Source organism: Hydra vulgaris, chromosome 13, assembly GCF_038396675.1.
Source record: "Hydra vulgaris chromosome 13, alternate assembly HydraT2T_AEP".
In the NCBI taxonomy this organism is placed as follows: domain Eukaryota; kingdom Metazoa; phylum Cnidaria; class Hydrozoa; order Anthoathecata; family Hydridae; genus Hydra; species Hydra vulgaris.
In genome coordinates this window covers 37,109,615-37,122,946 of record NC_088932.1, presented here as the reverse complement: position 1 = coordinate 37,122,946, position 13,332 = coordinate 37,109,615, and the positions used below count along the sequence as shown (strand labels likewise).

Genomic DNA, 13,332 nt, shown 5'->3' with positions numbered 1-13,332 from the left:
TAACTATTTTTTTAATAATGATTAACTTTTGTCTTTAAATAACAGTAGTCACTGTTCTTGATTTCACAATAAAAAACGTCATCAACATGCCCAGAAATAAAGAAGTTAAATGCTTCTAAAGACTTATGTTCTCTTATATTCTTTCTGGCAAAAACTGAATTCATTAATATGATACAGTTGTATATCACAAAGTAATATTTTAGGAGCCATTGTCACGTTGTTTTTATCGTTAGAAAATGGATCTAGCAAAACCGATCCATTTCCCAGAGATATTTTTTCTTTGTATTTTGCTTGATCTTCATGATAAAGAGTTTGAAAATATTTTGAAATTCTCGTAATGATATCTTTTTTTAAATTTATTTATGTTATTTATAATATAATTATTATATTATATAAGATTTTTAAATTAAATAATTTGTAAAGTTATATGATAACATTATTTATATATCAGTGGAAAAAAGTTGCGCTTTTGCCGTTATATATCAATGTTTACCAGAATTGCCTTGGCCTTGATTTTTTTCTTTTGATTTTAGTCTTGAAACTGTTGGCCTTGGCTTTGGTCTTGGCCTTGAAAATTTTTACCTTGGCCTTGATTGTTTCGGCCTTGGTCTTAAAAAAAATACTTTGTTTCTTATTGATTTTGTTAAATTCTGCGCATAACCTTGGTCTATTTTAAAAAATGTGGTTTTATTGTCACAGAAATTGTTATTTACAGTTTTATTAATAATTGGCCTTAACGTAGGGCAAAAATTTAAGTCTTTGGTTTTGAAAATGTTTGCAATGGAGTTAGCCTTAAAACTTCTATTCTTGGCCTTTTCCTTTGCCTTGCAACGAGTAGCCTTGACCTCGCTACTTTTTGACTTGTTAACAACTCTGATGTTTACTGCTAAAACACATTGGACTGGGTTAGAAAAACAAAACACGTCATCGCGCAACTCATCTATAAACACAAAAGATAATAATGACAATGATAAACAAACATTTTGTTTATCATTGTCATATCATGTTTTTATAAAAATAGTCTCAATCGGTTACAATTGGTAACAATGAGAGTGTGTATGAAAGAGCCAGGTTTTGAAAGAGCCGATGCCAATATATTTAAGTTTCTGGCACCCGACCATAATTGTATTTTACTCTTTGTGTGGCAACGCTGGATACCTGTTGCCCACAAAAAATTTAGAGTTCTACTTGATACTAGAATATATTTTCCCCCGGAAAGTATATTCTAGTATAAACATTCCGGGGGATACATTATTTCTTCCCCGCCCGTAATTAGTATTTGCCCGGTTTTTGGAAAAAATGTGATGATTGATTTTTCCAAACAGCAAATGAGATTAGAGCGCATCATTTTGTTTTCAAATGTTTTCCATAAATCTTTTCCATAAACTGCTAGCTGAAATGCAAATGCATAAACACCGCAGTCCGATGCATTCGGTTGTAGTGCGCATAGTACTACTGTTACTGGAAGGATTAACAAGTCTAACATAGAGTTGTCTCATTTGAGCTTTAACATAGTTTCAAACGGAGCTCTTAAGGCTATCTCAATACAAAACTTCTCTTTCAACGCATGCAGTTGTCACCCAATGGTTGACGTTGTGAAGAATGATGATTGACTCACAGGTGATGATTCGAACTGATTCGAACCCGGATCGTGTCTGAACTAGAAGAGTTGACTAATTTTTTTTTGTTACCATAATGTGTTAAAACCATTTTGTTGACTGCATCTATAATTTTGTTTTTCAACCGTGTTTCTGAAGTCAGGATCTGATTATCTTAACTTATCGCCCACTCGTGTGTCTTTGCGTCTATTGCATTTCAAAACTTTGCGCCAATTGCAAATGATTGAGCTAAATGTTTAATATCGTAACGTTTCTTCTGCATATTTTGTGCCATTGTGATGTTCTTTTTAGCTGCGTTTCTTTTTGCGCCAATTTCTTCAGTGAACTCAGCCATTCGTAATTCTTGTTTGGCTTCGTCAATTTTAGTATCCCACAGAAAAATCTCTCTTGTCCGGTCCGGTCATTCGATTGGAATCTGAGCTTTAACTCCGTACATAATCTCAAAGGAAGAGTATTTTATAGAAACTTGTTTATTTGTTCGATATGCAAAAGCCACCGGGTCCAGAAGTTCATCTCAGTTATTTGCTTTGTTGTTTACAAGCTTCATAATATGTGCATTCAATGTTTGGTTGAGCCTATTTTGCAAAATAAATAAATAAGTTATTGTTAGTAACTGTTGTATTTAAAACTATTAAATAATGCCCCTTTTTTACATAAAAAACAAATTTAAAAGTTATTATAAAAACTATACAAAAATAAAAAAGAGTATAACCATTTATCACCTTTCTGTCAGTTCATTAGACTGGGGATGATATGCTTACGTTTTTGCGGACTCTATGTCTAATTTCAATATAAGATCTTCCACAAGCTTGTTGCAAAACTCGCGTCCTTGGTCGTGAAGAAGAATGTGGTGAGACCTGAATCTAAATACCAGACGAAGAATGAAACGATGAAAAGAATGCGCATCCTTGTCCGCAATGGAATCAACTTCAGCCTATCTTGTCAGGTATTCTGTTGCTCCTACAATATACTTACTTCCATTCTTAGGTTCTTTCAACGGACCAATTAGATCTATTCCCAAACAGTGAAAAACGTCATGAACTGGGATTGGATGGAGCGTTGTTTGGGTTCGCTCGTTGACATTTAGGGCAGGATCCGACAAATTTGCGTATGTCTTTTGAAATCGACTTCCACCAATACCTCTCAGTTGCTTTTTTGATCGTGGTGAGTGACATCCTCCAACTATGTTACTATAAATAGTTCGTATTATACGGTTTCGCTCTTCTTTTCCCATTGCAACTCGTTGTAGTCGTTTTTCATTCCGATATAAAATAATTCTCCATGTACCAATCAGAAGGATTCTACTTTCTTTCGAAGTTTCCTCTTATCGTCTTTTGTATACTTTGATAGATATTCCTTTTTCCCGAGATATATAACTAGAACCTCGCTTTCTTATTTTTCCATATTCTTGTCTCAAATAGTTAAATAAAACAAAAACAACTTATATTTGCAAGTTTTGTACTTTTATGTAACTAGTTGAGTAATAAACGTTTACAAATATTCTTGTTCTTTACTGATAGCAGGTAACTATAATAAATTCAAATTGTTAGTTATTTCATAAATTTGATGCGCAATTTTATGAAATTTTTTACTAAGCATAACAAAATACTCATACAGATTTGAATTACTAGTTCATAAATAGTCCGAAAAATCGAAAACTAACGAGCCTTTGCTTTTTAAAACATTCAAAATCGTTCTAAACTTGCACGAAGTTATTTTGTCAATAATCAAACATAATTTTAGTTATTGTCATCAATTTGTTTAAAGAAACCGAGTTCAAACTTATCTTGCATTCTCTTTTTTTTTTATTGATGCGTTTGATTCAATTTAAACTTTGTTTTTTTATGTAGGTTAATTTAGCATTCAAAGAGATATATATATCTAGTATATTTATCAAGACTCAGCATTCAATTAGACCATTCTTTAACATTTTATAGCGCAATCACTTCAATTTGTATATTTAAGAAAATACTTAGGGGGAACTAATGTAACGGAGAAAATTTTATTTCGCAGATAGAGGAAAAAATTTACTAGAGGGGAAATATTATTTTGAAATAAATTTTCCCCACGGAAAGGATATTTCGGCCGGGGGTTTTATAATGGGGAATATTTATTTCGTGATACCGGCCTATTCCATTTACCTTTTTTTAAAACTAAAAAATAGTTTTGGGCTTTAACAACTTTATTGTTTTTCTTAATGCTTCATTGATCAAATTCTATTGAAATCAATTGTTTGAATGACTTATCCTGAAGTCGTAAGACGTAGGTGCATTTGAATTTTAAAAAATATATATTTAATTATTAATAAAGTTTTGAATAAAGTTAAAATAATTTTTTTTTTAATAATTAAAATTTATTTTTGTTTCAAACTTCATAATATTTTGTCAAAACTTATTTTGCATTATTGTATTCACTCATATATCAGTAGCATAGTTAATATATGTGAAATGCCTTATAATCACTTTGATTCATAAATAACATTTATCGACAGGATGTAATCAAAACAATTTGTTCTTTTGACTACACCTTTTCAAGATGTGGTTGAGAACTTGAAAGTTGTAATTAAGAAAAGTAAGATGTAATTGAAAAATACAACATGTAATTAAGAAATTTTAAAATGTAATTGAGAAACCCAACGTGTAAATAAGAAATCGTAATATGTAATTTAAAAAACAAAAGTTGTAATTAAGAAATCGTAATATGTAAATGAGAATACGTTATTTGTAATTGCAAATTCACAATGTAAGCTTAAAGGTCATTATAAAAAATCTTCTTGCACATGCATTTTAATAAATTATTAACATCAGGTTTAGCATTTGTATGCACCAGCAATACAGTAATACAGTAATGGACTTGAAAGATCGTTGTGTTATTTGTCAATACAATCTGAACAGAAAGTCTGTTATTAAATTGAATCCGTGCAAGCATTTACTTCACCAAATTTATTTGTACACACTTGTGGAACAACCAGAACCACCTTGTCCAATTTGTAGACATGAAATACATACAACTGAACATGTTGAACGAAAACATTATGTTTTATCTTCATCGAATGATAGAAGAAGAGTTATTGAATGTGCTAAGCGAAATGACGATTGGGTGACTCTGGCGCAAACTTTAGGTGTCAAATATAAGACAGCATACAATTGGGTCCGCAGCGGAAATTTAAATTTCATTGGAAGAGGTGTAGTGACCGCCAAAACCACAAATGCCTTTTTCATTACTTTTTTTAATTGATAGTATATTATTACTTATTGAAACCAACCCATATAGTTACCTTTACCGAATTAGGACCCAACCAAAAAATTACAAGGTAAACTAAGGCAACAAAATTAAAATACAAAAAACTTCTTTCTGACAATATATTATAAACTTTTCTCAATTACAACTTTCATCTTCTCAATTACAACTTTCATCTTCTCAATTACAACTTTCATCTTCTCAATTACATCTTACGATTTTTTATTTACAACTTTCATGTTCTAAATTACATCTTATAAAGTTGTATTGTATATTAATGCTTTTATAACATTTGACTAGTGTAAATTAATACTTTTGTTTTTCTCATTCTCATTTAATATTTTTATTCTTAAAAGACTTGTTTTAGAAAAAACATTACGGCTCCTTCATAGCACATAAGTGGCTCTTTCATTGACAAGATGTTATGAAAGAGCTAGTTTCTTTCTTTTTTAAAAATAGGTTTATATGAGATTATTAGCATTGTTATACAATTTATTTTAATTTTATAATATTACCCGATAAAGTAACTATTTAAATTAAAAAATCTTTTATTCGTACTTTTTTACAACTGGCTTTTTCATACACACTCTCCCCTAATGTTTTAAAACGTTATGTTGACAGCAAAAGCAACAATAAAAACGTTAAAAAAAAGAACTTTTGTAAGATTTTTATTGATAACTGTTTTGATTGTAATTGTAATTGAAATATGTCGTCTGTCTCATTCATGTAAAGTTTCTTACAACTTTTTTTAAAATATATATATATATATATATATGTATGTTTATATATATATATATATATATATATATATATATATATATATATGCATATATATATATATATATATATATATATATATCTTTATATATTTATATATATATTTATGTTTATATATATATATTTTTATATTTATTTATATATATTTATATTTATATATATGTATATATACATATATATATGTGTGTGTGTGTGTGTGTGTTTACATAAAGAAATGTTTTTAAATAAATATATACTTACTTTACCTTAATAAAAATGCAAAAAAAAAATTTCATAAAAATGTTTATAAAAAATAGTATTACCATCACAGTTTTGATTATTGCGATCTAATGACCTTTCTTTGATAAGTTTATTAGAATTATCACCATCATCACAATCATAACCTATTTAAATTAAACAAATCTTGATACATTTTCGCATACATTTATATATGTATATATATATATATATATATATATATATATATATATATATATATATATATATATATATACATATGTAAATATATGTATATATATATATATATATATATATATATATATATATATATATATATATATATATATATATATATATATATATATATATATATATATATATATATATGTATATATATATATATATATATATATATATATATATATATATATATATATATATATATAATTAAAATAAAAAACATAAAACATAAGCTGCGTGCAAACTAATTTTTTTTTTCGCAATACTTTGACCCTTTTTTACAGGTTGTCATCAGGCGTAAAGTTTAATACAAAAAGCATACTATCACATTCTCTACCATGTTCGGTTGCCCAAGACATGACCCATTTACCTTTTAAATAGTTTTTTTAAACTTCAATGCGTCTCGTTAAAATGTTCTTTTTTGTTTTGCTAATGTATATACTGCGACTATACTTGTGAACACTGGGATTGCTATTGGGAATTAATTTTGACTTGTTGTTGCATAAGATGTTTTTTAACGTTGGTGGTTTAGTAAAAATTATTGTTTCGTTGTAAGGTTTAAATTCTTTTCTAAGTTTTGGGCCGAACCTTTGGAGCAATACTTTGTAATATTATAACTTATTTTACAAAGGTTGTTTCTTTTCTTAATAGTTATTTCAAGCTTTAATCTATTGTGTCCATTTTCTGCAAACATGTTTACTAAAAACCGTATTTTATCATTAAGATACTTTGTAGAACAAATTTTAATGGCACTTGATACAAAACCTTTAAACAAACCTATAACTATTTTTGAATTTACTTTTGATATTGGTTTTATTTGTATATTATTAATAGTCAACTTTCGAAAGATTTTGAAGTCATAGTATGAGTTATTAGTGTTGGTTACAGTTCACAGTGGGCACGGTACGTATTTAAAACGTTTTTTAAACGTTTTTATTAGGTTTAAACCTAATAAAAACCTTCAAAGAACGTTTTAAAAACGTACTGTGCCCACTGGGTTATATCTATGAAGTTTAATTATTTTTTTTTTATTGTTTTCTTTTTCTGAAGTGTATTTTATTGCTGGATCTAGTTTCTTTAATAACTCCAGAAACTTGTCATGATTTTTTCAAATCTGCATAACTCTCATCTACTTTTATAAGTCTTTGGCGTAAATTGACCAACCTTAGCAATAATAAGAGCTTATGTTTCTAAATGCTGCAAAAACGCTTCGGCAACTACGACTATTAAGGACAGTCCTTTAACTCCCGAATTTCGTATAAATTTCATTTTGTATACAAAATAACATAGGTTGAGGATGAGTTCGATCATTTCATGCATATCACTTAAAGTTAATTTTGTTCTTTTTTGAAAATTATCAATGTTTTTGATTGAAGTAACAGTAACCACAGAAATTGCTCTGTCAACTGAAATTGAGGGATACAACGCCACCACATTAAAAGAGACTTGAATTTTACTTGGATCAAATAACCAGGGTTTCGCCTTTTTTACAAACGAGGAGGAATTTAATAATCTTCTTTTGTTTTTGTTCAAGGTTGGTTGAATTTTTTTTACAACATACTTTGATTATCCATATGGTGGGGTACCTATGGTAGAAATGAATGGCCGCATTCGATAATTCTTTCCTATTTTATGTGCTATTATGACTCCATATAAACGTGGGTTGACGCACTCAGGGTACAGTTAAAAACAAGTTTTGTTATCTAATTTTTTTTTGTTTTCCTAATTTGCATAATAGTTTCTGGAATTTAGTTATAAGGGTTTAAGTAGGGTCATAGTTGATAGTTATTGAATATTTGATAAATTTGTAAATTAAATTTAACACAAATTTAAAAGTTAAATGGAACTCATCTTGGGCAACGGATCATGGTAGGGAATATAATGGTATGTTTGGTTGGTGATATCCGAAAACTCAAGCATTAAAATCAGAGTAAGATAAACGTAAAGTTAGAGAATCCTTTAAAATTAACTTCGCCTCAACATATTAGGTAAAAAAACACGCTCTTATACATCTCAAGCGTGACAATGGCGTTAAATTTTTAAAAACAGTTCGAAACCTCTGTTTAAAAAAAATACCCAAAAAAATGGAACTAAATAATTCCATTTTTTTTGGGTATTTTTTAATTTTGCTAATTTTATATTAACGCTGCTATGTAATCATTTATGGCTTTTTAATGTCTTTGACGTTTTTATGTAATATTTATTACGGCATTTTGTATTATATCTTATGTCTGATGAGACAAAATATAATACAAAATCTGTGCAAAAACAGGTTAAAGTATTGCGAAGAAAATTCTTAGTTTGCAAGCAGCTATTGTTTTATGCTTTATATTTTATAAATAAATAAATATATATATATATATATATATATATATATATATATATATATATATATATATATATATATGTATATATATATATATATATATATATATATATATATATATATATATATATATATATATATATATATATATATATATATATATATATATATATATATTATACATATTAGGGTGTCCCAGCCACCCTTTATATTCTAAAAAAGATCTGTTCATATTCTTAAAAATTGCTATTGCGGATTTAGGGGGAGACAAAATCCTTGAACACTAACCAGGTCGCTAATATTATAAAAAAGTATGTATACTATGTATATATATATATATATATATATATATATATATATATATATATATATATATATATATATATATATATATGTATATATATATATATATATATATATATATATATATATTCGTTTAATTAAAAAACTAATAAAGAAAAAGTACATTATTATTGGTGAAAGTTTAAAGAATACAGTATCCATATATAAGCGAAGTATTGAAATGTATTATTAAAAATAAACTCACGCTTTTCATCTTCGCACTGTGTGCTCGGCTTTTCTGCACCTATTTATAATTATATAAATACGATTACTAGAACAATTAATGAACTGTTTGTCGCAAGAATTTATAGAAACAATGTTTAAGTATTATGTAGCCTAAAGAGACTTTTGTTATATTTTAAAAAAAGCTCTATTTTAACAAAGGAAATGTAATAAAATAAAAAAAGTGAAATTGAAGTCACACAAATTCTAAATTTTAATTGCCTATCCGATTTCCCGTTGATTGTTGAATTTTGCCAGCACTTCTTTCTTTAAACTTTTAAACGTTAAAAAAAAATTTTCTTTGTCTTTTTTTCTAAAATCTCAAATAGATTTCAACACATTTTTTTAAGTTTTATAGATTTCACTAAATATTACAAACTTCTTACATTAAAAGAAATTTAACTGCAAATAAATAATAAAATGACTGGGCCCCACATAATATATGGCTAAATGTAATTTTTCTTTCTGAAAAGAGTTTGAGAGGTAAAGTCCTCGATGTCTTATACAATGTGCTGTTTATTTTCGTATTTAGGTAATTTATTTGCATTACGTTGGTTTTTTTTAAATATGGCTCTCATTTAGATTTTTATTAAATTCCAATAAATTTTCTTAAATTAGTGGGTTTAGCATTGAGCGTATAGTGGGCGACCTGCCCTCCGCGCTTTCAAAGCCGGTCAACCAAGGCCGCCTAAAATATAAGTTTCTCAATACAAAGTTCTGCGTTTATTTTAAAGGGAAATAGAAAACTAGATTACAACAAACAAGTTTTGAAAACAAAACAAAAAAGTTTTGTTTTAAGAAATCTCTTTTAATTATAATGAAATTATAATGTGTACAAAAATTATAAATTATCTGATTTCAACATTGTAGAGCAATTTAGATTTTTTTTTTTTGTGTTAAAAATGTTTTCGACTTAAACCCATATGGTACCCTCTCTCCACATAAAACCTACTCGCGCCGGCCTTTCAAAGGTGTGCATCATTATCATCTCTAGCAATAAAGACTAAACTACAAATAAAAGACCTACATCCATTTTTAACAGAGAAACACTTTTGTTTTCCTAACTTATCTACACACTACAAAATTCACTAGACTCTTCCTTTTACATCTGCTTAGGATGACAGTCGTTTCAGCGGACTATAGGTTATCAAATATTATATGGGATCAACATGATGAACAAAATGATGAGAAAACAATTTTTTTAGGATTGACATTAGTTTTAAATGAATGTGAGTTTGCTGAAAGCGATAACTTTAAAGGTGGGCACAGACGACCTTTAGACACCTATACAACGCTTTTTAAACGTCACAAGTCAGTATGCTGCTTTTACAGCATACAACGAACGTTTTATACCTGTTTTTATCTCGCAAAAAAAGTTTTTTCATAACCAAACGATTGCATAATTATTAAATGTTCTTTTTTAACGATAATTGTTAGCCAAAGTAAACTCAAATTTTAAATTGTTTAGTGTCTTAGACGCACTTATTAGTTTATTGATAAAAAGCGCATAAAAGCATCAATAAAGTATGTTTTCACTTGCCCGATTGTCAAAAAAAAGTCGCGATTATATAATTGAAACATTTTTTTTTAATCTAAATTGTCCAAATATAAAGTTTCTTATTAAAGCAAAGTTAGAAAGCATTGAAGATGGTAGAAGAAGCTAAACAAAATACTCTTTTAAACAATGTTTTAAAGTCTTTAACGTGTGATAAAATTGAGACAGCAATTATTTTTCGAACTGCACATATAGTTGCAGAAAGAAATCAGTCTTTTGATAACATTAAAATAGAAATTGATCTTTAAGAAAGTAACAGAGTTGAAATGGTTTTTACTCTTTAATCTACAAACGCATGCCTACATATTGTAAACTATTTTTTTTTTTTTTTTTGTACTTTAATCTTTACAAATTCGTAATATAAAATAGAATTTTTACAGAGTATAGTAAAATTTAAAACAAAAATCACAAAGTTACGTTATACAAAATATATAAAATAAAACTGTAAAGTATTAGAAATTACTTCTAGGAATGCGGAAAACTTGCAGAAGACCGATGGTCTTGACATCAAGAAACCGCTATGCGTTATTAATATTTTTGCATACTTCAATTTAAAATAAGTTTATATTTATAAAAAATGTTATGCAGAATGAAAATAAAAATGCAAAATGCAAAAAAACAAAGAATGCAGACAAAAAGAAGTTTTTAATTTTTTTAATTTTATTTCAGTACACATAAATATAAGTAGGTACACGGTTTGCTAAATAGGTAATATAAAGTCGTTCAAGTGTTGATAAATAAGCGTATTATTTGGTTGTTTTTTTTGTTTTGTTGTTGTTTCTGTTGTTTTTGAATTATTTAGAGTTTTTATAGTTATTAAGGTTAATATTGGTTTCGGAACAAAGTTAGTTTTTAAATATAGTTTTGTTTTGGGGTTAATAAAATTCATAAAGTTGTTAGTGTTTAAAATGAGATCTTTTAATAACGTTTTCAGAGTATTTAAGTTATTTGATATTTCCTGTTGAGTATTTATGGATATTAATTTGATATATAGACAAGGACCACGGTACGAAATGGAAAAGCGCGAGAGATTAGTTTTTTTAAAAGGTATGTTGAAGTTTCCCGTTCCTCTAGTATCGTATCTAATTGTGCTATTTAGGAAGAAATTCTTTGAAAAGTGAGAGGGAACAAGTCCAAGTTTCAATTAGAGCTTAAATAATAAATTTCGGAATACATTGATTTGGTATAAATTTAATGCTTTCAAATTTTTTTAAAGTGACTCAACATGCGAGAGTCTATCCTTATTAAAAACTATTGTTACAGCACGTTTTTGCTTTCGATATAGTGTGGTTAGTTTGGATTTATGAGTACTCGCCCATGCAACATCAGCGTATATGTAGTAGCTTTGTATGAACGAGAAGTATAGGAACTTTAAATTATCCGGAGACAGTATAGAATTAGTTTTGTAGAGGATACCAATGTTTTTTGATATTTTAGTATTTAATATATCTATATGTGATTCCAATGAGATGTTCTCATCAATAAGTATCCCTCAAAATTTAGTTGTTTGGGTTCTCTCTATTTCTTTAGTATCCAAATTTAGCGAAGATAAATTGGGAGGTATTTTTATAAAGTAAGAATGAAAAAGAATGTATTTGGTTTTTTCTGTGTTTAGCGATAGTTTGTTAGATTTTAACCAACTGTTTATTTTTTCAAGTTCAGTATTTGTAGTTTCATAAAGTTCTGTAATTGACGAGGATTCATAAAATAAACTAGTGTCGTCTGCGAACATTATGACATCCAATTTACTTGAAGATCGTTTATGTATATTAAAAACAAAAGAAGTGCAAGTATGGAAATTTTTTTTCATGAGCAATAATGCGTCGTTTTCTGTCTATTAAAAAATTTTTGAACCGGTTTAGTGTAATACTTTTTATCCCATATTTTTCCATTTTCCTAATTAAGTTAGCGGGATCTACTGTGTCAAACGCCTTAGATAAATCAACAAAAATTTCGAGGACGTATTTTTTGTTTTTAAAGGAGTCATTTATATTATTTATAAGATCAAGAATTGCGTGTTTGATTGAGTGTTGCTTTTGGAAGCCAAACTGTTTTTTTTTAGGATTTTGGTATTTGTTAGATATTTATACAGTTTATTGTATATTACTCACTCCAAAAGTCTTGATAATATAGGACGAACTGTAATAGATCTGTAGTTATTTAATGTAAATGAATCTCCGGTTTTTAATATTGGTAATACCTTAGCTATTTTTAATTTATTCGGTACAGATCCTGTAATAATTGAAGTTTAAATATTTCATAGATTGGTTGTTTTATCACCGGAAACACATTTACAACAATATTGCTACAAATGTCGTCTATCCCAGGATCCTTATTCGTCTTAACGAGTTTTTTGCAATTTCTAGTTCTTCGTGGTTTAGTCCAGAGAAAATATTTAAAAAGAAATGTTGGTTTATGATATAGGTTTCGAAGGAGATATCAAATTAACGTCGTTAACGATAATTTTATCGGGTAAATTATTTGATTTCACTCCATCCCAATTTTCTACCGATAGCGAGTCTTTAAAATTTTTAATAGAGAACTGATTGATTTTTCTTTTATAAATTTTGGTTTAAGGATTGTTATAAGGACTCGGAGAAAACCAGAGAATTTCAAAAAACCAGTTTTTGGTATTTTTATATTACAAAAACAAACTTTTATTATTGATCTAAAAACCCAACCTACTGAAATTTTTTAATGAAATTGGATTTATAAACTGAAGAAAATAAAAAAAAAGTCTAAGAAAACAAAACTTAGCAGTATCATTTTGCATTTTTATTTTCATTCTGCCG

The 13,332-nt window shown here is 27.7% G+C and overlaps 1 protein-coding gene across 3 annotated transcripts in view; it reads right to left on the bottom strand.

Moving 5' to 3' along the window:
* The window catches only part of LOC136089230 (uncharacterized), a 164,470-nt gene that overhangs the window by 114,739 nt on the left and 36,399 nt on the right, over positions 1-13,332 (bottom strand). For all 3 annotated transcript variants that reach the window (XM_065815022.1, XM_065815023.1, XM_065815024.1), the window contains 2 exons: positions 8,969-9,007; positions 5,939-6,019 (listed from right to left, as the gene is read on the bottom strand). In XM_065815022.1, the coding sequence (XP_065671094.1) occupies positions 5,939-6,019; positions 8,969-9,007 (120 nt within the window). The remainder of the gene's footprint in view (positions 1-5,938; positions 6,020-8,968; positions 9,008-13,332) is intronic.